Genomic DNA, 24,270 nt, shown 5'->3' with positions numbered 1-24,270 from the left:
CTCTCCTTGTATATTAATTTGGTTATGCTACATGTTCGTATGAATTGGTGATGGTATGATTTGTTGTTTAATATATAATAATTCTGTCATATTTTTTGCCTGATTATAAGCTTCATTTTCAATGTTAAGTTTTCTGCTTAATATATAAATAAGGAGATGTGGTATGATTGTCAATGAGACAACTATCCACTAAGTTCAAATGAAGTGGATCTAAGCAATTATAGGCAACTGTACAGTACGGCCTTCAACAACGAGAAAACCCCATACTGTATAGTTGAATATAAAAGGCCCTGACATGAAAAATATGAATCAATTCAATTTAGAAAACTAACAGCCTAATTTATATCAAAACAATTTAGGAAAAACAAATATGACAGACATGAACCAACAATAACCACTGTTTAGTTTGATAAGTTAGTTTGATAGGAACAACTTATGATAGACAAAGATATTTTCTTTAAAGTTGCATTACTTTCACTGCATCTCAGTTTGTCGACCATTTTGAGGTTCACAGCACCCCTAGGTCATGATCCAGCAACTTTGATTTAATAAGCAGTGTTGTTGTCCATCAGATTGTCTTTTTCTGAATATTCTGCCGACAGGCGAGACATATCACTGTGTCAACATTTTATTTGCAAAATTGTTTTGTTTGATTGCTGTCTCTAGCATTTAATCAACATTTTTATTCTTCATTTGATTAAAATGTCTACAACAAAAAATTACTAAGTACCTAAATTTAATATATCAACAAATCTTTAAATCATAAATCATATTGTTTTAGCATTATTAAAAGAATGAAAAATATGACAGAATATAATTATCAGAGCTTTGAATGTTTTCATTTGCAAATGTATATGTAAATTGTTATAATATTTGCCAATATATGCTATGTTTGATGGACTCAATATTATAGAGATATAAATAAGAAATTCCTGCTTCACTATTATTGAAGGAAAATGAGAAGTACTGCCAATATTCAGTGTCCTTTTTGTCAATTTTTTGTAAAAAAATAAGTTACATAACTTTGACATTAAATGTAAGAACTTTTCTGACCTGAAACAAAAGAACAAGATGTACTGTCTTTTTTTCCAAACTATTACTTTGTGTACCCCTTTATAGAAGAATTCAGTGTTTTTATTCTATTTGCCATAAATTTCACACTATAAGTCGAGATAGGGAGGATAGGTTGAAATTTTGATTTTTGGTCAAAATCGTGAAAAAATCTCAAGATAGGTCGAAACATTGATGGAAAAGACATTGGTAAAAAACCTGTATTTAATCTGAGATTATTATTAGGACACAAAACCACATGCAAAACACGAGCTATCATCAATTATATATTTGTATTAGACAATATAATTTATCATGTTTATTAAGGAACAACAAATGTTCTGCTTTTCTTTAATATATTTCAATTTTAATACTGTCAAAAATCTATGTTTAAAAAAAAAAATTGAACCGAATTTTGGAAAAAAATCTTAAACTAGTCGTACTGGGGTATAAGAGTACCCCGTCAACTTTCTGACAAAAATATTGACTTATACTGAGGCATTTACGGTAGTTAAAAAAATCATTTTCCTTTGAATTATAAGATTTGATGCTCAAATTGGACGTCCATCAAACATTGTACACACTTGTAATCATTACCTGTAGTTTGCACTTTGTTTTACCTGTGTTTTACCTGTGTTTTACCTGTAGGTGTACCCCTGTTAACTGTAATACCTCCAACCCCTCAACATTCTAGCTTAACTGCTTCTCCTACTAAGATGGTGAAAGATTCCAAGCTTCTTCCTCAGGATGAAGGCAATGAAGGTTGGTTGGTGATCACATGAATTGTCACATGACTTGTCACATTATTGAGTTACTTCCCTTGTTTGATAGAAGAATTTGAAATGTATATGATTTTATGCACCTATCTTAGTTAGAAGCCACATATTATGGTTTACAGTTGTCCCATGTTCGTCTGTCAACACAAAGTACCAAATGAAGAGAATGCTTTAATCAAGTTTGTATTGACTACTGTAAATTCTGAAATTATTTTGTGCATTTATTTTTTTTACGATATTTGAAGAATTTACAAAAATGCGAAAATTATTTATAAGGATTTCAGAAAATTATTATTATTATTATTAAAATTGTTATTATTCAATACTCAAACAATTGCATTTTTCACAATAATGAAAACCTTGCAATAGTTTCTGAAATGACAGTTTTATTTGATTTTCTGGAAGAAAGCTCCCTTTTGTTTTGAAATTTTTGAATTCAATTGTTATAAATCCGTCAGATTACATCCATTTTTTCACTGATAAAAGAAAGCTCCCTTCCAATCTTGAACTTTTTAACTGTTAAGATTTAAGAGAATTTTTCACATGTTGTACACTAACTTGAGCATGCTTGGACTGATTAACTTGAATCTTGCACATTTGTTGGATTTGATGATCGATGTAAGCTGGGAACAGTATATCTAACAATATATATGTTCCTGATGTAAGCTACCTTTTGATTTTGAAAATTTTTCAATTTATCATATTAGAGTTATGGGACTTTAGACAATTTTTGTCGAGCCTTCGACTTTAGTCGAAAAAGCGAGACATAGCGATCCTACATTCCGTCGGCGTCGTCGTTGTCGTCGGCGGCGTCCACAAATATTCACTCTGTGGTTAAAGTTTTTGAAATTTTAATAACTTTCTTAAACTATCCTGGATTTCTACCAAACTTGGACAGAAGCTTGTTTATGATCATAAGATAGTATCCAGAAGTAAATTTTGTAAAAATAAAATTCCTGTTTTTCCGTATTTTACTTGTAAATGGACTTAGTTTTTCTGCCAGGAAACATTACATTCACTCTGTGGTTAAAGTTTTTAAAATTTTAATAACTTTCTTAAACTATCCTGGATTTGTACCAAACTTGGACAGAAGCTTGTTTATGATCATAAGATAGTATCCAGAAGTAAATTTGTTAAAATTTTTTTTTCATTTTTTCCGTATTTTACTTATAAATGGACTTAGGTTTTCTGCCAGGAAACAATACATTCACTCTGTGGTTAAAGTTTTTAAAATTTTAATAACTTTCTTAAACTATCCTGGATTTGTACCAAACTTGGACAGAAGCTTGTTTATGATCATAAGATAGTATCCAGAAGTAAATTTGTTAAAACAAAAATTTCATTTTTTCCGTATTTTACTTATAAATGGACTTAGTTTTTCTGCCAGGAAACAATACATTCACTCTGTGGTTAAAGTTTTTAAAATTTTAATAACTTTCTTAAACTATCCTGGATTTGTACCAAATTTGGACAGAAGCTTGTTTATGATCAAAAGCTAGTATCTAGAAGGAAACTTTGTTAAAATTTGTACCTGTTTATCTGTATTTTACTTATAAATGGACTTAGTTTTTCTTCCAGTTAACATTAAATACAGTCTGCAGTTAAAGTTTTTAAAACATTTATTAGATTCATAAACTATCCTGGATTTATACCAAACTTTGACAGAAGCTTCTTACAATCAAAAGATAGTATCTAAAGGAATATTTTTATTGATTTTTTTCCTCATTTTTGTTGAGCCTGCGATTAACAGCAAAAGTAGGCGAGACACTGGGTTCCGCGGAACCCTTACGAATTTTTTACACTTCTTGGTCTACTTCTAGTATGCTTAGATCAAATAACTAGAAACTTTATACTTTTTTGGGGATTGATGAATGAAAATTCTCTTTAAATTTTGAAGGATTTGCCTTTCCAAAGTTATAAAAGTGTTCAACAAAGGTTTCCTAAATAGCTGTTGCTTTTTCTCACATCAGAATGTTTAAAGCTGGCCTGAATAATTCAGTCCCTCCCTGTAATCAATCTCTCCTTCTGGTGAGGACCTGAATTTCTTTAACATTAAAAACTCTTCACGAATCCTGGATTTTGATTGGTGCACCGTGGAGAGGTGACCAATGTAGCTTTCGTAAAGCAGCGAAATATAACAATTGAATTATTTGGGTCAGTTTATAGCAAAGTATTTTAAATAGAAATGTATTGTTACAGATTGTTTACAAGGGAAGTAACTCAGGTTTACAGATATAAAACCTAATCAATCCCTTTCAAATATACATAAACTTCTACATGTGATTTGTAGGTTTAAATAATTTCAGCAAAACCTGAACTTTTTTTTTGCCTTTTTGTTTGCATGTAATTATCCTTCAAGTTTCACTTCTATTGTTATGTTAAATTCAGTTTTTTGGTTTTCTTTTAATATAAAATCTACAAGTGAATTTTGATAATTTTTCATTTCATGTTGACATGATAAATACATAAATGGCTTAATTTTTCTGGCAAAGATTGACAATTAAAACGATAATTTGGTATGAAAAATGGAGAACAAAAGCCAAATGAATTTTACATCTATCATATTTACCCCATCAACTATTTCTGTCTTCAATTTTAAAGAACAGCAGTATGATTATTGAATTAGTAAAAAAGGTCCTTAATAAAACTTAAAAGAAATCCAACTTTGGAAAAACAAAAATGTCCATTACAAAAGAGGTAATTATGAATTTGATATTGATGACTTTTTTTTTTTAGAGTTTTCCGATGAGAGTGGTGTCGGTGTGAAGACAGAGAGAACTGACAGGCGTTATGGGGAGGAAACAGAAAGAAAGAGGAGAGTACGGAAAATAAAGGCTGAAAATACAGGTATAATGCAATCAGATTTAAGTACAAGCATTGAAATGAATAATGTATTTAGACTGTTCAACATTTTTCTCATAGACTAGATAAACATATTTTATTGGATAAATATCACGAAAAGGATTAGACACAAGTTAGTTAAACTAAGATCATCTTTTAGGTATGCTCATAGACTAGCATAGTAAGGCCATATGAATTTAATTTATGTTTCTCAAACCCATCTCAATCCTGTTTCAGGTGAATTCATTGCCTATTTTGTCATCAATTAAAAAATCACAAGGAGCTGAAATGTCTAAGGTATCAATTAGCATTTGAAACAGTGCAGAAACTATTTGTTAATAAGGGTTTGGATGCCATCATTAGCAATATTTTCCACCAGAATTTTGTGCAGAAAACAATATGTGACAACTTTATGACAGACATTCTCCATCGTATAATCTGTGATTTTATACAGAGCTAACACCATGAGTTATATACTTCATCTGAAATATAACCAAGCAACACCAACAAAAATGTCCATTTTGATATCCTGTGTTTTTCAAAATACGATTGACGTTGCAATTTTGCTTGTGACTTCACACACGTGCACCCCATGTTCTAATTAAATTATAACATTATTTTGTTAACAATGCAAAAAAAGAGCCTCACATTAGAATATTTCTTTATAAAATCTAATTGTATTTATTTAATCACGTCCTTACAGTGTGTAAGTGTATCTACATCTCATGTTGTTTATTTATTTACATTTTTAATTGTATTTATTTAACCAGGCCCTTCTGTATCTGGAGGTTACCACTTACACAGCAGTACAGAGAGTCTTGGAGGACCAGATAGTGCCCACTCTCTGCCAACAGCCAAGCCACTAAGAACACATTGGAAGGGCAGCACTCAGAGTCTCAAAAGTGATCGATCTAAGAAAGGATGTATGTACTGAAAGGCTGTTATAAGGGGTCATGTCAAGATATGTATTGGAATGATGCTATGAGGGGTCATGTCAAGATATGTATTGAAATGCTGTTATGAGGTTATTTCCTCAAGATATTTTCTGAAATGCTGTTATGAGGTCATTTCAAGATATGTACTGAAATGCTGTTATGAGGTCATTTCAAGATATTTTCTGAAATGCTGTTATGAGGTCATTTCAAGATATGTTCTGAAATGCTGTTATAAGGGGTCATTTCAAGATATGTTCTGAAATGCTGTTATGAGGGGTCATTTCAAGATATGTTCTGAAATGCTGTTATGAGGGGTCATTTCAAGATATTTTCTGAAATTCTGTTATAAGGGGTCATTTCAAGATATGTTCTGAAATGCTGTTATGAGGGGTCATTTCAAGATATGTTCTGAAATGCTGTTATAAGAGGTCATTTCAAGATATGTACTAAAATTATGTTATAAAAGGTTCTCTTGAAGATAGTATATAAGTAAGAATTTTGTATACAGAGGACTCCAGGGGATATAGATATATTTGTTAAGTGTCATCAATTTATTTCAGTTTCTATGGCTAAGCAGTGTAACCAACTTCAATCAAATAGCACTGTTCATGTAATATTATAGCACCACATTTATAATGCATTTTATTATTAAAATCTATTCAGATAGCACCATGGTAAAAAAACAAAGCTAGGTACCATGATTCTATAAGGCCATAGAGAGAATCTAAGCTAAGGCAAAACAAAGAGATCCTAACTAAATTTCAGTGATGAATTATGCAGCGTTACAACATATTAAATTTTTTTAGAAAACAAAGCCTAGGTGTTAGTATAGAAAATTTTATTTGGTTGCTTAATGAAGGACTTTGAACATGTTTATTATCATCAAGGTAGCAAATCGAAATCACTCTCAAATTACGTCAATTGAAATCTATCTTTTATTCCTTATATATGTGGTGTCGGGTCAAATTGTGCTTTGTCGACTCTCACTGCATTTTAATTGACCCAATGTTGCAGATGAAATCACTGAAAAGAAGAAACAAAAATTGTCTAAAAAGGTGGAAGGTAAGAAAACTGAAACAACAGTTATTAAAACACCTAAAGAACTTCCTGCAAAAAATATACCTGAACCCAATGACCTGACCGAATGTCTTGTTACCTTGGCAATTAATAAATCATTGAAAGATGTAGAGGAAGATGATGCCATGACGAGGAAGGAAATATCAACAAAAGATGAAATTCAAGATTATAAAGTTGAAACAAAGTATAAAGTTCAGGAGTTTGGTAGAACTGAAAAACTGACCAAAAATAATGAGACAAAAGAAAAGGACAATTATCAGAGGGGCAAGTACATTGATTCTGCCATAGAGGGCATCGAAAGGTCAAGAAGTTTTGTAGAAATGTCAGCTGAAAAAAATGAGTTCATGAGGATTCTTCCTCCTCTACCAAATTACCTTCTTGATAGAAAAAGACGAGCTTCAAGTTTCAGGTTGGATTTAGTAGATAGAAAAAGGCGCTTATCTGTTTTGATAGAAGAACCTATTGAAAATTCAGAGAGACTTAAAACTGATGGGTATGCAACTGACAAAAAACTAAAATTGCTCCAAACATTAAATAGGGGTTTATTTGGGATAGATGATCCTTACAAGGATTTTGAAAGAAACAGTATAAAACGGTCTAAGGGCTCCGATCCTGACAAAAAGACAAAGTCTGTACGTTTCAGACTAGATTCAGATGAAGGAAGAAAACTGAAGACAGAGGGAAATATCTCAGAGAGGACTTTGACAAATGAAAAATTAAAGGCTTTGAAGGAAACTTCAAAATCATTATCATCAGTGAAACAAAGAAATACAGATCTTAGTAAAGACCGTCTGCTCTCATTGAGTCTTAGTTCATTTAGTACAAAAGAATGGACAACTTTGACCTCTGAGTCATTAAAAAGGCGAGATTATACTGTCAGAGTTGGAGAAGACAGTAATATTAAAACTGAACCGTTAAAAAGAACCGAAAATGTTAAAATGAGCACCTTTTCAAAAACAAAAACTGAAAATGAGGAATATGAATGTATGAGAAAGGGGGGTGTTGTGAAAGATGGATTTATGAAAGCAACATCAGAAGAACTGGAATTCGAAGACATCTTTCCTGAAGAACGTGTAGAATTTGATGAAGAAATTGAGCTGTTAAATTTTCTTCATGATACCTCTAGACCAAAATTAGATGCTGAACATTATTTCAACAGCTCTGCAGAAGAAAGTGATGATTTGAGTTATGTCAACAGGAAAGAGGATGTAAATAAACATTGGCTTGCTTTATCAACAGACCACAAAGACGAAGATGATGATGATAATGATGACGATGATAATGATGATGATGATGAGGTCATTGACAAGGTCGCTGAATATCAGAAACTTGATGCAAAATCACTAAAAGAAATAGAGAGAAGGATACTTTTACAAGACAGAATGAAACAAAGAAAAGAACAAGAAAGAAATAAAGAAGAACGACAAGATGAGAATTCTACGGAAGATGGCAGTACAGATAAGAGTGATAATATGTCTGAAGTTTCAAGCCTAGATACTGTGGAAAAGAAAGCAGGGATACTCAAGAAAAGTTCTGCTAGTTCAAGAACCAGTAAAATTTAAATAATTTTATGTAGAATGGTGGATGGATATATTTTGTTACTGGATAGAGGACAGGATAAATTTGGAATTTTATGTAGAATGGTGGAAGGATATATTTTGGTACTGGATAGAGGACGGAATAAAATTTAGATAATTTTATGTAGAATGGTGGATGGATATATTTTGGTACTGGATAGAGGACAGGATAAATTTTAATTTCATGTAGAATGGTGGATGTATATACATTTTGGTACTGGATAGAGTACGGAATAAAATTTTGGGATTTTATGTAGAATGGTGGATGGATATATTTTGGTACTGGATAGAGTGCAGGATAAATTTGGGAATTTTATGTAGAATGCTGGATAGAGGACAGGATAAATTTGGAGAGTTGTTTTTTTATGTTTCTTACATGTAGATGACTTATGGATTTTTGTGTAGTGGGCTATCTCATTATAATATGTATACCCCACATCTATCTAATAATATGAATAGAAAAGAAATCTGTTTAATATTTTTTTTATATATTTTCTTTTATTTAGGTTTTGAATCATTCCTATATATTCCCATTTTTTTTATCATTATTTTTTTTTAATTTCAGTATGTGGTTTGCTTAAATATATATATGCACTAAGAAGTCAGTGAAAAAAAAGATTTTTATTTATTTTAAATTATCAGTGGATAACATCAAGATTGATTCAGTTATGGTTTAATTAAGATTTCAAAGTGTTGAAATATTAAGTATTATTAAGGAAATTGAAAAAAGGTGTGTGTTTTGGGGTTTTCCCCGATTTACCCTAATTTTGTGCGATGACCACAACGTCAAAATGGAATTAATGAAAATACTTTTTTAAATGTTGCAAAGGGTAGATCTTCCTGCAAAATGGTATGTATAATACATTATCGCTATTTTGTGTATTTTTCCTTTGATCTGTTTTTGTGAGCATTTTTCATATCACGCTACTCGCTTGAGATAGAAAATTATCGTCAGAAACAAAGGGCCCATGTGATGTCAATGTAAACTTCAACGACGTAATAGGCAAAATAGCGATAAACTGATTATCAATGGTCTTTCAAACATGACGATATTTCACGGCCACATCTAATCTCAGGACTGTCGCCCTTCTATGAAATAGTAGCTGAGAAACACCCTCTCATTTGAAAAACCATTAATAATCTTTAAGAACCAGACTCTTTGAAAACAGGACATATTCTGGATAATGATTAGAAAAAATTGCGACATACTGACCAATAAATGTTCAGGAAGGAAGCCATAAACACACATTTTTTTGCTTTAATGTTTGGAGCTCTTTTAAAGAGATAGAATTATAAACATGGTGAGATAATATTTTTTATTAGTCTAAAAAATTATTGTAATTTCAATTCAAGATTATGAAGTATATTTTTTCACTGATTTTCACCTATTGCTTATTTTATTTTGCTAAGACACGCAAATAATTTTATATGCACTGGTTAGTTGTTTTTTTTATGTTTAGTTTATTTTTTCCATTTTGTTTAGCGAGTAGTTTACCCGAGGACAGTAATAAAGGTAGCATAGTGATTGGTCCAGACGGGGAGCCCATTAGTGTGGGCGGGCATATTGAAGCCCACACTCGCCCAGAACAACAACATATTGAAAATGTTGGCGATGCTAATCGTTACTTTGGTAGAGGTAAGAAAAGGAAAATATTTACACAGTGTTTGAAAATACCCTTGAAAATTTAATATCTGATAAGTGTTTCTCAATAATTGATTGTCGATTGGTTTATCAAGTCTGTTTTATAAAATTTCAGAAATAGTTGACCCTTTCAATAGTAAGTAAGAATAAAAAAAAGTTTTTAAGTATGAAAAATGTATAAAGTTTTAAATTTTATTTATACGAATACCATTGAAAATTTATTATCTGATAATTGTTGCTCAGTTATTTTTTATTGATAAATAGTTTATTAAGCCATTTTATAAAGTATTAAAAATTATTGTCCTTTTTAATAGTAACTAAAAAGACAATTTATAAAAAAAAAAAATATTGAAAATTTATTATCTGGTAATTGTTTCTCCGTTATTTGTCATTGACAGATAGTTAATTGAACCATTTTTATAAAGAATTAAAAGTAATTTTCCTTTTCAATAAGTGAAAGTGACCAGTAGTTGTTTGAAATTTTAAAAGAGAAAATGTTAAAATTGATAGATTTCTTTCTTAATTTAAACTTGACATGCAAATATTTATGAACTGGGAGTTGGTTTCACACAAAAAAACTTACAACTAAGATTAATCGTAAGTATACTGAATTGTTCAGGACTTACGATCAACTTTTAAGATTTTTTGTGAAACTGACTCTTGCAACTAATTTTAAGAAAATTCATAAGATAAAAAATACTTGTAAGTCATTAACATTTCAGTATAAATAATTGATTTTTTGTCTTAAGATTTTTACTGAAAAGAGCCACAAGATGTCTTTCTAACTTTGAAGCAAATGTTAGAATAAGAAAGTTTTGATTGTTTTAAAAAAAAGATCTGAAATTGATTTGAAAACTAATATTCTTGACCTATGTAAATAAATACGGCAAATTCTGACATTATTGCAAGCATTTATCATCAGGGGTGGATTCAGGCAGGGGCATGGTGGGGTGCGCCCCCCCCCCTCCCCCCCCCCTAAAATTTGCAAAGCATGGGTTGTCCTCAGCTTAATAAAGAATATTTCCATAATTTTACATCAAAAAAATTTCGCCTCGCTCTGCTCGACGAAAATTTCAGGCATTAAAAGTATCTGGGCTTTTTCAGGTTCTAGTTTGTCAGACATATTAATTGATAAATACAAATCAGGTAAAAAATAAAAAAAATATAGGGTCAGGATTTTCGAAAGATTTTACATGGTAGTGAATACACACACTTTTATATAACCACATGTGCCCGGTAGAACTTAATTACACACATATACTATCTAAGGAAAAGATGAAAAAATAAAATATGAATAGATTAGATCTGATGGAATAAAATAATTAAAATATTAAAATGAGGAATCTTGGGATAGCTGAATATTTGAATTTATTTGGTTTAAAATGTAGGTAATGCAATCGATAAAAAAATTTTACTTAAAGAAAGAATGTAGTTTCTGTAAAAAATTATGAGATTTGGTTACCATATGGTCCTAAATATGAATTTTTTTATTATTTGTGCAAATGTCACAAAATATATCACAAGGTCCATTAAAGAGCAACATTTCCGCAGCTAATTCTCATTGAATGAATTCAAATCAATAAATCTGCTTAATCTTGATAATTTTTTTAATTTTGTTAAGTTGATTCAAGCTGGTTAAATACAAATTAAGCTAATTCAAAACACTTAAAATTTAGTTAAATTCAAAGCATTCAATTTGATTGTAACTGACTAAATTTGATAGAGACAGATTGGGCATTCATAAAAATAAAAACATTACCGGTAACTTATTTAGCTTTTCTATTTTGAGGTCCTTAGCTTACATTAAAAAATTTCACATTTTTCAACAAAAATTTAAAATTTTTATTTCTGAATGACAAATTTAAACCAAAATGAACCCCCCTCTAGCAATGATTATCTGATATAGATTGGACATATTTTAAACTATTTTCTCAAAACATTAAAATTAATTCAAAACCCTTTATTATATTTTTGATAAATTATAAGTTAAAAAATCTACTCTAGAAACAGAAAGTAAAATCAAAGAGGAAGAATCAGAAGTTCAGATAAGTGTCCATGAGACCCCTGTCTCAGAACAAGGTATTGGATATATAAATCCCCATGTCTCTCTCCCTGTTTCTACTGGACTCTGTTTTTCTCCTCTTTTTATATTCATAAAAAGGCATGGGATATTTTAATCCCATGTCTCTCTCCGTCTCTACTGGACTTTTTGTTTTTCACCTATTCCATTTGATGCAGGGAGACTGGAAACTTCACCCTTGTTCTTTCCTTGAATATTTCTTTTGCTGATCCCCATATTTTACCTGTTTTGCATAATTATAACATATGTTTTCCACCTTTTTAAATCTTTATTAATTTTTTTATTTTATCCTATTTATATTCATGTTTTTTCCCATCACACCAAATCCCTACTTGACCTTTTTTGCTGTTTCAGGGTGGTATATATTTGAATGGCATGTGCATGTATTTTCCACATGACATAGATTTTCTTCACGTACTATGTAGTGTATTGATTTGGTTTGAGAATATATTTTTTTGGTGGTGGATTATAGTCTATGTATTATCTGTTTTATTTGTCTCTATTTTGAAGTTTGTATTTTCTTGGTAAAGGATGAATATATATCTGAAAAACATTCCATAAAATTTTTTATGACTATGGTATTAGATTGATACATAGATATTCTCTATAGTTAACAGAGAAAGTACAATATAAATAGAGAATATTATATGGCTTTTTCAATATCACATCCGTTTCAACCTGAGACACCAGTATTATTTTGATTGAGGGTTGATACAGTGTGTGATATTGAAAAAGCCATATCATATACACTTTATTATATATCTCAAGTAGATGTTTTTTCATGTGGTGTGACGTCATACAGATTAGGGGTTTGATAAAGCCTTTGCAACGGTGACTGATGTCAATGACGTGACGTGACATATACAGATTAGGGGTTTGATAAAGCCTTTGCAACGGTGACTGATGTCAATGACGTGACATGACATACAGATTAGGGGTTTGATAAAGCCTTTGCAACGGTGACTGATGTCAATGACGTGATGTCATACAGATTAAGGGTTTGATAAAGCCTTTGCAACGGTGATTGATATCGATGACATGACGTTATACAGATTAAGGGTGTGATAAAGCCTTTGCAACTGTGACTGATATCAATATCATCACGGACGGCTGATACAGTACGATTGCCACATTGATCGTATTACACATATAATTTAGATGTATTTACTACTAAGTATATAATAAATACAAATACAATAGTTGAGGATAAACACATGCAGTACGATGATGTAAACTGAAGTACAACTTTATGATGACATACATGTATAATAAACCTTTTAAGGATGTATTTACGTAAGGTTTAGGAATTTGTGGCAGATGTTTGGACTCCTTGGTTTTTTTCCTTCAATACAGGGCAAAATATTTTGCCCCATAACACTCATTTTTCTTTTCATATAATACTTCAATAGCTCATAAAAGGTCATTTACCAAAATTTAAGCAGATTCTAGATTTCTTTTCTTTCTATTTGAGACGCAAATAATACCAATGCAAATATAAGGTAAAAGTCTGAGTCAGTCTTTTCCCGCCATTTTTTAAAATGCCAAATATCGCGAAAAAGGAGCTTCATAACCTATCAATATTTTTAGCTTATTTTGTTCCTCAACTAATGCTCTTCTGACTTAAAGTATCAATTTTAAATTCTAGATTTTCTTAATTTCACCTAAGTACATCCTTTAACTAAATATGATAATATGTGTATATAAGAGTTATATATTTTTTGTTTTCATTCCAGGAGTCGCTATAGTCATCATTAACCCACTTCATGGGAGACAACTTCACAGGATTTACACAAAGCTTGAAAATTACTTGAGCTAAATATCTGTTTTAATCTTCAGTTGTCTTCCCTAAATGGGGATAATAATTTTTATTTGTTACTTGTAGTCATGTAATTTGTAAAAAAAAATGAAAGATAGTATAAATTCTCTGATTTTATATAAAGTTCTTCATGGAATAATAAATAAAAAACGTTTTACAGATTTGATAAGTGACCAGGAATCTGATGACGAACCAGACGTTTGGAAGAGGAGACGAGGCGTCCAAAGGGAGGACATGAGAAATTATGCACATAAAAGAGGTATGCACAAATATTACAATTGTATTTATAATTTCAGCTCAGTTCATTTAGTGCATATGAACTTGATATTGAGAAGTAATATAAAATTTAAGTAAAAAACAAAGAATGATCTACTCTGAATAAAACTTAATGAAAACACTTTGTTAAAAAAGATTTGTTTCCATTATACAGATTTTTTATATTAGACTAGATTTAAATAAGTGTGGATCCAAGGTCTTTTCTTGAAAGGACCTTTTGATTTTTTAATCAAAAAAAGGTCCAAGAGCTCTCTTTCTTTACATTGATGCTTTATAAAGGACCTATGATATACTTAAGGAAAACTATTTTTTTTAAATTCAAATAGTCCTGAATTTTATTTTTTTTTTTTAAATTTCATTTTTTGTACTTTTACAAGATCTGTGTATAAGTATTTGTTAACTGTAAAGTACTTATAATAAAAAGAAAATGATCAGATTTGCAATTTATTCTTTGTTATTTTGATAAAAATCTTTTTGTAATCACATTGAATTATTTCTTTTTTTTTTTCCTTGACAGAAGAGCAAGGTTTAAAATCATTATACAAATACTTGTATATAACATTTATGCTGTTGAATTGCATTTGTTTCTGCTATATCTTTACTCTTACTGGAAATTTATTTTTATGAAGAAAAAAGACCTATACCGCCTAGAAGACCAATAGTTCAGCGGCAGCCTAGTCTAAAATCAAAATCTAATTCTTTATCATCATTTAATAAAACCGTACGATTTTCTGCCTCGTCTAAGGACAAAGATGAGGGCTTTGAAGGTTTGTTCCTTGCTGGGTGTGGGGCTGTGTTTAGTAATCATTTGTAAACTGCTCGTTGTTGTTGTCCAGTGATTAATTTTGTAGGGCTTGTCTCGTTTTATGTACCAAAAAGCTAATTATTAATGTATGTATTGTGTGATATTTGCTCGGTGTAGGGCATGTCAAATCATTATTTGTTAACTGCTCTTATTTTTGTCCCGTGACTTTGTGTAGGGCTTGTCTGTGTTGCTTACCATGTAAAATGTGTTTTATTTATTATGAGTGATAAATATATCTGTGTGTTGCATTGATTTTGCATTAATTTTGAGAGACAGTTCCAAATCTTGTACATTTGCTTATTTTTTAACAATTTTTTGTTTGAATTTAGCTTTGAATTGCAAATGAGTAGACATCGCCCTTGTTTAAAATATCAGCTTGCCCACTTTGCCTAAGCTAGATAAATTTGCTACTTTCTGTTTACCAAATTTTTTTATAAATTCTAATTAAAGGCAGGCTAGACTAAACTACTATTTTTTATAGAGTTTTGTACCCTTTCACAACAATGTTTCTAAACAAATGCTGATTGCTGTGGATATTTAGCCATTGCCAGCTTGCAGTTTTTTTGCAAAGCAATTATTTCTGTATATATATATATATATATATATATATATATATATATATATATATCATTTAAATCTAATTCTTAAAATAGTTCATCCTAGATTTTTTTATGTGAATTCAATTTTGACAGCTTCTTTTCATGCAATTTTGAATCTATTTGAACATTGTAAGGATAAGATAAAAAGAAATCAAACATCAGCAAGTGTGTATAATGAAAGACTAATTAAGAAATCACATTTTCTGTCAGATTTCTGGCAAGTCTGAAAGATTCGAAATTAGACACATAATGTTTTAGATTTCTGGGTCGTTCAATATTGATGTTGTTAATCTTAGGATTAGTTAATAAAAAAAAGAAATACACTATACAGAAAGAGAATATCAACCAATAAATTTCTAAAGACAAAATCATATTTAAAACTTTGTATATGTTAAATTCTCATTTGTTTTACATTTATATTTAAGTGGCAAATTATTGACTGATTCCCTTTCTGAATACTTAGAAATAGACTATACATGTGGTGATAATATTTCAGTTGCTTAAATTTTTAAATGATTCCCTTTCTGAATATTTAGAAATAGACTATACAGGTGGCGATATCGATGCCACTCTGTCTATAAACTCATGGAGTTACCAACCCAGAGACACAGATCCAGAATTTGTTGGTATTGTAAGCCAAATGAACAGAGCTAGCAGTTTACCAGGAATGCCTTTTCGTTCAGGTAGCCAAGACTGAAGGCAGTGTTACCTCCCTTGGATTGGCTTCACTGACTTATCCCCCTTTCACTGTTTGGTCGTGTATGAGTGCCACCTATATATCAAACAAACAATGGAATCAGGCTTAACAGAGTGCTATCTCCCTTTGATTGACTTCACTGAGTTATCCCCCTTTTCCACTATTTTCACAGTATATGATTGGATAAATATTAACCAATTGAATGAAGTTTAACACAGAGTGTAATCCCCCTTTCACTCTTTGCCAGTATATGATTGGCAGAATCCTCTAACCACAGGAATGGATGGGGCTTTACAATGTGTTTTTCTTCCCATGTAATAGTGTTGTTTGAGTAATTCCCCTTGAAAAATGGGTTTCTTCTGTTTTATATACAGTAGTTTCATCCTCATTAATGTATAATTGCTGCAGAAGCTAGATTCCAAATGTAAGCTTTGATCTGCTACCTAAACAACAAACTGAAGGGAGAATTCATATTTAGAAGTTCTCAGACATATTGAAATGTCAGTTAGAATGTTGTTCAAAAGAACATTTATTTTAATGAGAGTAAAATTAAGATGATTTAGTTAATTCAATCTGTAGGATAATCCCTTATCAAGGAAAAACTACTGTATATATTTCTTAGTAATGATTGTGTGTTACTCTGTGTAAGTTTGAAAGGTCAAGGTCACTTTTAAAAGAACTGATTAATCATTTTTAATACCATTTTAGTTTTTAGATAATAACTTTGATCTGTACATAGATGTCAACTCTCAACATTTTGGTGGCAGCTAATATAATAGAAGTCTCCCTGTGAAGATCAAATTCCCTACTTCACCATTTTTTTACTATAGATATTTTTTTTCTAATATTTTTTCCAAATTATTTTCAAACAATTTGTTTTTGTTCATAATGTAGAGTAACAGGGTTATATAGTACTAACCCGAATTATTCAATCCTTATATTCCGCTGCTCTAGGTTGGTTACATGCACGCCTGAAGGTCTAGTCAATAAAAATCTTCAAATAATCATTTGGAATTAGCTCGGGATTTACATATCTTGATAACATTTAATTATTAGCTGATTGGCTCTCTTTCACAGAGCACCACTCAAAATCCTGGATTTGTGATGCGTTTTTGTCATAGAAAGAGTTCAGGCCCTTGTGAGTGGGAGAGTCGATCACGGGAAGGGACTGAATTATTATTTGGGTTAATATAGTACATGATGTTGTAGCTTATTTATTCCTCATTAACAGTTGAATCTGTTGGAAACTTATTATAAAAATAATTTGACTTGAATAATTTTATTGGAAATAGTAAGAAGACAATGAGATAGGAAACCACATAAAAATGAAAATGTAAGACAAATCTCTCTCTCAAAATTTGTCTTCCTTTAAAGTTCACTCCCGTTGGAGGTTAGAAAAGTTGACATTTATGCATGAACTAGTGACCTTCAGACCTTGACCTGTATTGAGTTATATCCTTGTTTGAACTTTCCCTTTTTAACATATTTGTTATATAGATAATATTAAAGTATATCTATATATGTTCACTTATTTGCATGGCTATATTAATTGATGATGAATTAACTTGTTGTTTGTAATTTGAAATCTATCAAAAAGATACGGTCATGTGTCATGACTATCTCAATACAGTGGTAAATTTGTTTACATTTTAAACATGAAACAAAGAGTATATTTCAGCTGCGGAAAATTGATTGAAAAATATTATCATGATTTTTGATAAATTTTGTATTTTTAAATGTTAATTGGGTTTCAGGCAGAAAAAAAAAAATGTATTTGACTTAAATAAAGGAGTGGATAAAAATGTTTTTATCTGTGTCAAATTGAGGTATTTTGTCCTAAATGTCAGAAAATTTTCAGGAATTGAGCAGATACAACAAGTTATTTTTCAGAAACTGGGGCCATTTCAAATTCAATTTTAACCAATTGACGAGAGCCTTAGAGGCCTTTCAAGAAAACTGCAACCAACTGACCTATGCATGGGCAGACCTTAATTTTGAACTCTAGTAATGTCTGATGAATACTGTGAAATTAGTATTTGTAAATTTGTTTTAAAACTTCTATCGTAAAAGTAATGCATCTGAATTGTAAGAGCTAATAATCAATTAAGGGTTGATTAAAAACAGAATGTTTAATATATATGATTACCATTGGTTATGTATTTAATGACATTTTAGATGAAAACACAAAAGAATTTACACAGCTACTAAGCAGAGCCACTGAAAAAACAGAAGAAGGCATGGAGTATCCAGGAGAAATGAGTCCTGATAAATCAGTAGACATTTCTCACGTCTCAGTACCAGTAGCTAAACCAGGGACTGCCCCTACTGATGGGCATATCACTCCAGGAACTCCGATAAACACTGAGGACAATCAAGGTTTGGTTTCCAGATTGTCCCGTCATGAAGAAGAGGTTTTTGATGATGGATCAGCAGAACGGCAAATGTCCCGAGAAAGTGACGGGAGACGGAGTATCAGTCGTAGTAAACTTTCTGATAAGAGGAAAAGTATGTCACAGTCAGAAATGAAGTCTGATATTAAGATTGGTATTAGTGATCAAGGGAGACGATCCAGTATGTCAGATGCTGAACGTAAAGCTAGTACGTTGTCCAAGCGAGAAGGAAGAGCTTCCAAGGTCTCTATTCATAGCTATTCCCGAACATCCAGTCGTCATGATCCAGAGACCCCAATTGCAGACCCCTTGCTGGAGACTGAGCAAGAACATGGACTAGATACTCCAAGAGAAGACCAAGAAGGTGAAAGGGAGACCAATTCTTTGGAAAAATCCAATAGTCATAAATCTTTACATGAAGGGGCAGTAACTCCACCTCTCGAAGAGGAAAAGGAACCTGATACTGATGGAAAAGAATCAGATAAACAGAGCAGGAAAAAATCTCAATCATCATTGGGAACTGTTGCCCCTTCAAGACCAGGTAGTCAAAAACAAATAGTTATCCCATCTGGATCTGAATCAACTCCTTCCCCAACCAATGAAAAACCTTCCTCTCCTGCACTTCCTTCAGATTACAAGGTAGGCTCCGCCTCCTCCAAGATTGAAGATGAATCAGGGCCTACTGAGGAAGCAGATCATGCTGAATCGGGGCCTGGTGAAGATGTGGCTCATGCAGAATCAGGGCCTTCTGAGAAACTTAATAGAGAAGGTAGTAAATGTGTGGTTCACACTCACAGCACATTGAATGGTACACAGTGATAAACATTCACACTTTGTGGCACAAATAGTTCAAAATTTAGGTCATTAGTTTAGACAATGTATAATTTATATTTTACATTAAACAAATAATAAGTAATTTATACTATTAAGAAATATAAAAAGTAGATAGTCTCAATTTAAAAAAATATCAGAATAACATCATATAACTTTTTACTTATCTTTTATGCCGAAAAAAGATAAATATAGCAAACAATGTGACAAGAAAAAAATAAATGGATGGTTTCAGGAATTGATAGCTGTACACCAACTTATTTTTGCGGATTCTTTATTTATAGTGCTCAGTCTTTTCTAAACGATTTCACAGCGATATTTTGGTCATTTCCTTATTTTCTTAGATGTATTTATATCAGGGAAGGCCCAAGTTTACATATTTGGGACAATTTATATTCACATCATTTTCAATAGTCCTTACCGCTATTTGGAAATCTGTGCCGCTTGACCCGAGAATCTACTCCTCTCAAACTTTTGACGTCATACAACAATCACTTTTCCATTGTGGCGTCAGATATTTTCTATTGTGACGTCAAAACTTTACCGGAACCTTTGTGATGTCCAGTAATGGCAGACAAATAGCAATGAGGTGTATTGATCATGAAAATAAGTTGGTTTACACTATTGTTATTTTCATTTTCAATAAGGAAAGGAGATGTGATTTTAATTTAAATGATGCATGAACCAAACACTACAAGAAAACCAGGCTATGGTCTATTCAAGAATGAAGACACTATTCACAAGTGCTGTGTAGCGTGCAATGCCATTCTACCAATACACCTTTTCTTCACCAAGTTTCTGTTCTCTTTTTGAATGAATCCACTCATTTTCACATGGTTAATAGCTGACATTTCTGTGATTGACGTCTTTGTTATCTCCCTCGGAATGGCTTCACTGAGTTATTCCCCCTTTTCACATAGTTAATTGATTGTTTACCTTGTTATCTCCCTTGGAATGGCTTCCCTTGAGTTACTCCCCCTTCACAGTATTTGTTTCAGGATAGTATCACAATTGGGATTTGACTAACAGCGCACTGCCAAGCAATGTTTACTGCTGTGTTTTTTCTTTTGATTGTTAATATATTGTTATTTATTCACACATTTTTTTCACCATGTATGTGTGTAATATTTATTCACATTATAATCAAAACAGTTGTGTATTTGTGAAAACATTTGTTACAGATTATATTGTTATATTTCATACACAATGATAATTTATGTGCGTCTAGGAGAAAAAAATAAAAGAATTTTAGTTCTCATTTCTATTAGGCAATTACAGTATTTTCCTGCTATTTCAATATTGCTCTAGTGATCCGTAGTACTCAAATAAGATAAGATTATGATAAGTATTTTCACCTTTAGTTACCATGTAAGGGAGTAAAAGAGTAATATTTAGCAAATAAAGGAAAAGTGATTGAGTTCTGTTCAGTCTACAAATGGTGTAAAATAAAGTTCTAACTTTTCTAATCTATTTGACTATATATATAAGTTAGCAGCATTATGTTCTGGTCCTAAATATGTATTTAATTTGCTACTGGACGTTAAACAGTGATCATCTATCCATCCATCAAATGTTACATGAAAGACAATTTTCAAAATCTAATGGAGTAATTGATAAGTATAAAAATCAAAATTTAAAGTATGAAAAAGTTTCAATTTGGGATCTTCAACTCTGAAGAGCCTTAAAAGGAAACTTAAAAATTTATTTTGTTTATGCGTTTTGGTTATATGCAATTAAATTATGCATTCAAGTTATGCTGACTTTGTATATGTTTTATTATGAATGCATCACAGTATCATCTTGGTCTTTTGTTTTTGTTTTTATTACTTTTTCAGTGTTTAAACATGATTTTCAAAATGCAAGTAGTATATGGATATTAGGCAATTAAGCAACAATGAATAAATGGAAGAAGAATATGAATTAAAATTTTAGATATTTATTTTCTTACCATTGTTTCGTACTAAATGGTTCTGGCATGCATTTCATTCTGTTACAGACTTTTTTTGTAATATTTCTATCCATGATTTATTTACATCTTAAAATGCATCCTGGATGATAAATCTGCATGTAGTATTTTTTCTTTAACTTATTTTTTCTTTATTTGCTTCTTTTGTCTGCAATATCCATTCGGGTAATTTAAGTTTTCTTGAAACTAGTAAATTACATATTAGTTATTCAATAAGAAGTTATAAAATAAAATGTATACAGAAATCAGGTAAAATCTGTCGAGAGCTGTTTCACTTCACGATTCCTATTTTGGCATCAAAACAATTTCTTTTTTTTCTTTCTACTTTTATGTAGCCTCTTGCAAGAAACAGGTTTCCAGATGAATAATTTTAGTCTTTTACAAAGCCTTTTTGATGTAGATGTCTTACTGGATTAATTGTTTTCAAACTTGAAATAATTTAGAAATTTTAAACTATTTTTAGGATCAGGCCAATCGTTACAATCACAACAGATCTCAGAGAAAGATATTATTAATGTGTTGGAGGATACAGCCAGACATATCGCTGCATCCACACTTAGTAGAAGTGACAGTGGCCAGGATCTGGAAAAAGATGCTAGAGTGAGTTATCTCCCCAATAAGTTTTCTCCTCACATTTATGTTTTCATTACCATCAGAGGTGTTTCCAAAAATGAGGACAAAAACCGCTATGGTGGTTTTAAAAATTGACACCTAGGGTTTCTGCTTAAAATAATTTAACAACTTATAGCGTTACTTTGAAAGGTTAATTGTTATTTACTATTGAAATATTGCCAATCTGATTAAAAATACAGATCCTGTATCCAAGTTTTACATACAAGGACCTAAAAATACTCCATTCTACTTTCTGTTCTGGTGATAATTACATCAGCCAATGAAATTTTAGCCTTCAAATTTTTGAAAATGTGTAGTATTAATCCAACAAAACCAGAGGATCCTGAAAGGTCTTTAAACAGAATGTAGAACAGAGGGTTGTCAGATCCTGGTAAGCAAAACTTGGACACAGGATCTTTATTTTAATCATATTGAAATAATGCATGCTTTGCAGGAATATGTCAATAAAATTATCTAACAAACAAGCTCAGTGTCTCAGCGGCTTTAGCTATTATAATAGATGTGATTTGATTAAACTAATAAATGTGACTTTTAATGCTGACCTTTTGGTTATTTTCAAATGTTTTAAACTGTCTAAACTTAATTCATGAATATTAATTTTGTTTATAATTTCATGTGTTAACTGATCTGCTGTTTTTCAGTGTGTGTGTTTTATATAATGACTGCTGTGTCATTTTAAATTGTATGAAATTGAATGTTTTGCTTTGCGTTGATTTATTTTGCTTATGATACTAATATATCAACATTTTATAGCAAGCGGCTGAGTTATGGTTAGAAAAGAATGCCCCTCGTATCATTTCCAGAAGCCAATCAGTTCAAGATACACAAGGAGATCAAGTAAGAGATTAACCCTCATCAACCTTGACCTTTTGAACTTACAAGGAGTATCACACAATGATTACATTTCACTTACTTAATACATTCACCCCAATAATGCCTGAATGCCAAGTCAATGGAAAATCGTCAATCAATCATTCTGAATAAGCTCAAGATTTACCTATCTTGATAAAATCTAGCTGCTAGCTGATTAGCTCTCTTTCTCTATTATGGGGACTCTGGGCCTGAATTATTCTGGTTAATAAGAAACAGAAAATATTTATTATATTTGTAAATGATATATATAATAAACTTTGTAAGGGTTCCGCAGTACCCAGTGTCTCGCCTACTTTTGCTGTTAGTCGCAGGATCAACAAAAATGGGGAAAAAATTATCTAAAATTTTCCTCTAGATACTATCTTTTGATTGTAAGAAGCTTCTGTCCAAGTTTGGTAAAAATCCAGGATGTTTTATGAATCTAATAAATGTTTTAAAAACTTTAACTGCAGATTGTATGTAATGTTAACTGGAAGAAAACTAAGTCCATTTATGAGTAATATACGGAAAAACAGGAAATAAATGTTTAAAAAATTTCCTTCTAGGTACTAGCTTTTGATCATAAACAAGCTTCTGTCAAAGTTTGGTACAAATCCAAGATAGTTTAAAAAAGGTTATTAAAATTTTTAAAACTTTAACCACAGAGTAATTGTTATGTTAACTGGCAGAAAAACTAAGTCCATTTATAAGTAAAAGAGGGATAAACAGGATTTTTTTTTTACAAAATTTACTTCTGGATACTATCTTATGATCATAAACAAGCTTCTGTCCAAGTTTGGTACAAGTCCAGGATAGTTTAAGAAAGTTATTAAAAATTCAAAAACTTTAACCACAAAGTGAATGTAATGTTAACTGGAAGAATAACTAAATCCATTTATAAGTAAAATATGTAAAAGCAGGAAATAAATTTTTACAAAATTTCCTTCTAGATACTAGCTTTTTATCATAAACAAGCTTCTGTCCAAGTTTGGTACAAATCCAGGATAGTTTAAGAAAGTTATTAAAAATTAAAAAACTTTAACCACAGAGTGAATATTTGTGGACGCGGACAATGACGACAAAAGTCACAGGCTTGATGATAATTAAAAGAATACCTCAAATCATTTACAGAAGCCAATTAGTTCAAGATGTACAAGGAGATCACACAAGATATTTATCCTATAATAAATGACATTTTGTTTCCTGCTTTTATTTCTAGAGTTATGTCCCCTTAATGTAAAATATCATAGAAAAACAAGTTTTTTAGTACTCCTTTTTTGTATGTTTAAGAAATAAAATACACTTTTTTAGGCGAGAAATGTATTAAAATTGTGTGCTGTTTTGAAGTTTTAATTTGAAACAAAACGTGAGCATTTGTGCATGAGCAACAGAAGATTGTAAGACCAATGATTTGTATAGTTATACAA

General features: G+C 31.0%; 1 protein-coding gene across 22 annotated transcripts in view; it reads left to right on the top strand.

Moving 5' to 3' along the window:
* Nucleotides 1–24,270, top strand: part of LOC127718464 (uncharacterized protein KIAA2012 homolog) — a 115,309-nt gene that overhangs the window by 48,332 nt on the left and 42,707 nt on the right. For 11 of the 22 annotated variants that reach the window (XM_052224489.1, XM_052224488.1, XM_052224498.1 and 8 more), the window contains 11 exons: nucleotides 1,699–1,812; nucleotides 4,563–4,673; nucleotides 5,438–5,590; nucleotides 9,740–9,892; nucleotides 11,003–11,044; nucleotides 13,955–14,053; nucleotides 14,700–14,837; nucleotides 16,011–16,157; nucleotides 18,347–19,330; nucleotides 21,822–21,958; nucleotides 22,745–22,828. In XM_052224489.1, the coding sequence (XP_052080449.1) occupies nucleotides 1,699–1,812; nucleotides 4,563–4,673; nucleotides 5,438–5,590; nucleotides 9,740–9,892; nucleotides 11,003–11,044; nucleotides 13,955–14,053; nucleotides 14,700–14,837; nucleotides 16,011–16,157; nucleotides 18,347–19,330; nucleotides 21,822–21,958; nucleotides 22,745–22,828 (2,162 nt within the window). The remainder of the gene's footprint in view (nucleotides 1–1,698; nucleotides 1,813–4,562; nucleotides 4,674–5,437; nucleotides 5,591–9,739; nucleotides 9,893–11,002; nucleotides 11,045–13,954; nucleotides 14,054–14,699; nucleotides 14,838–16,010; nucleotides 16,158–18,346; nucleotides 19,331–21,821; nucleotides 21,959–22,744; nucleotides 22,829–24,270) is intronic. The other 11 variants (XM_052224496.1, XM_052224490.1, XM_052224495.1 and 8 more) reach the window with 11 other exon arrangements.

The sequence above is a fragment of the Mytilus californianus genome, unplaced genomic scaffold (assembly GCF_021869535.1).
Source record: "Mytilus californianus isolate M0D057914Y unplaced genomic scaffold, xbMytCali1.0.p SCAF_10, whole genome shotgun sequence".
Lineage (NCBI taxonomy): Eukaryota > Metazoa > Mollusca > Bivalvia > Mytilida > Mytilidae > Mytilus > Mytilus californianus.
Note: the sequence above shows the minus strand (reverse complement) of the source record. Positions and strands in the feature narration are given on the sequence as shown.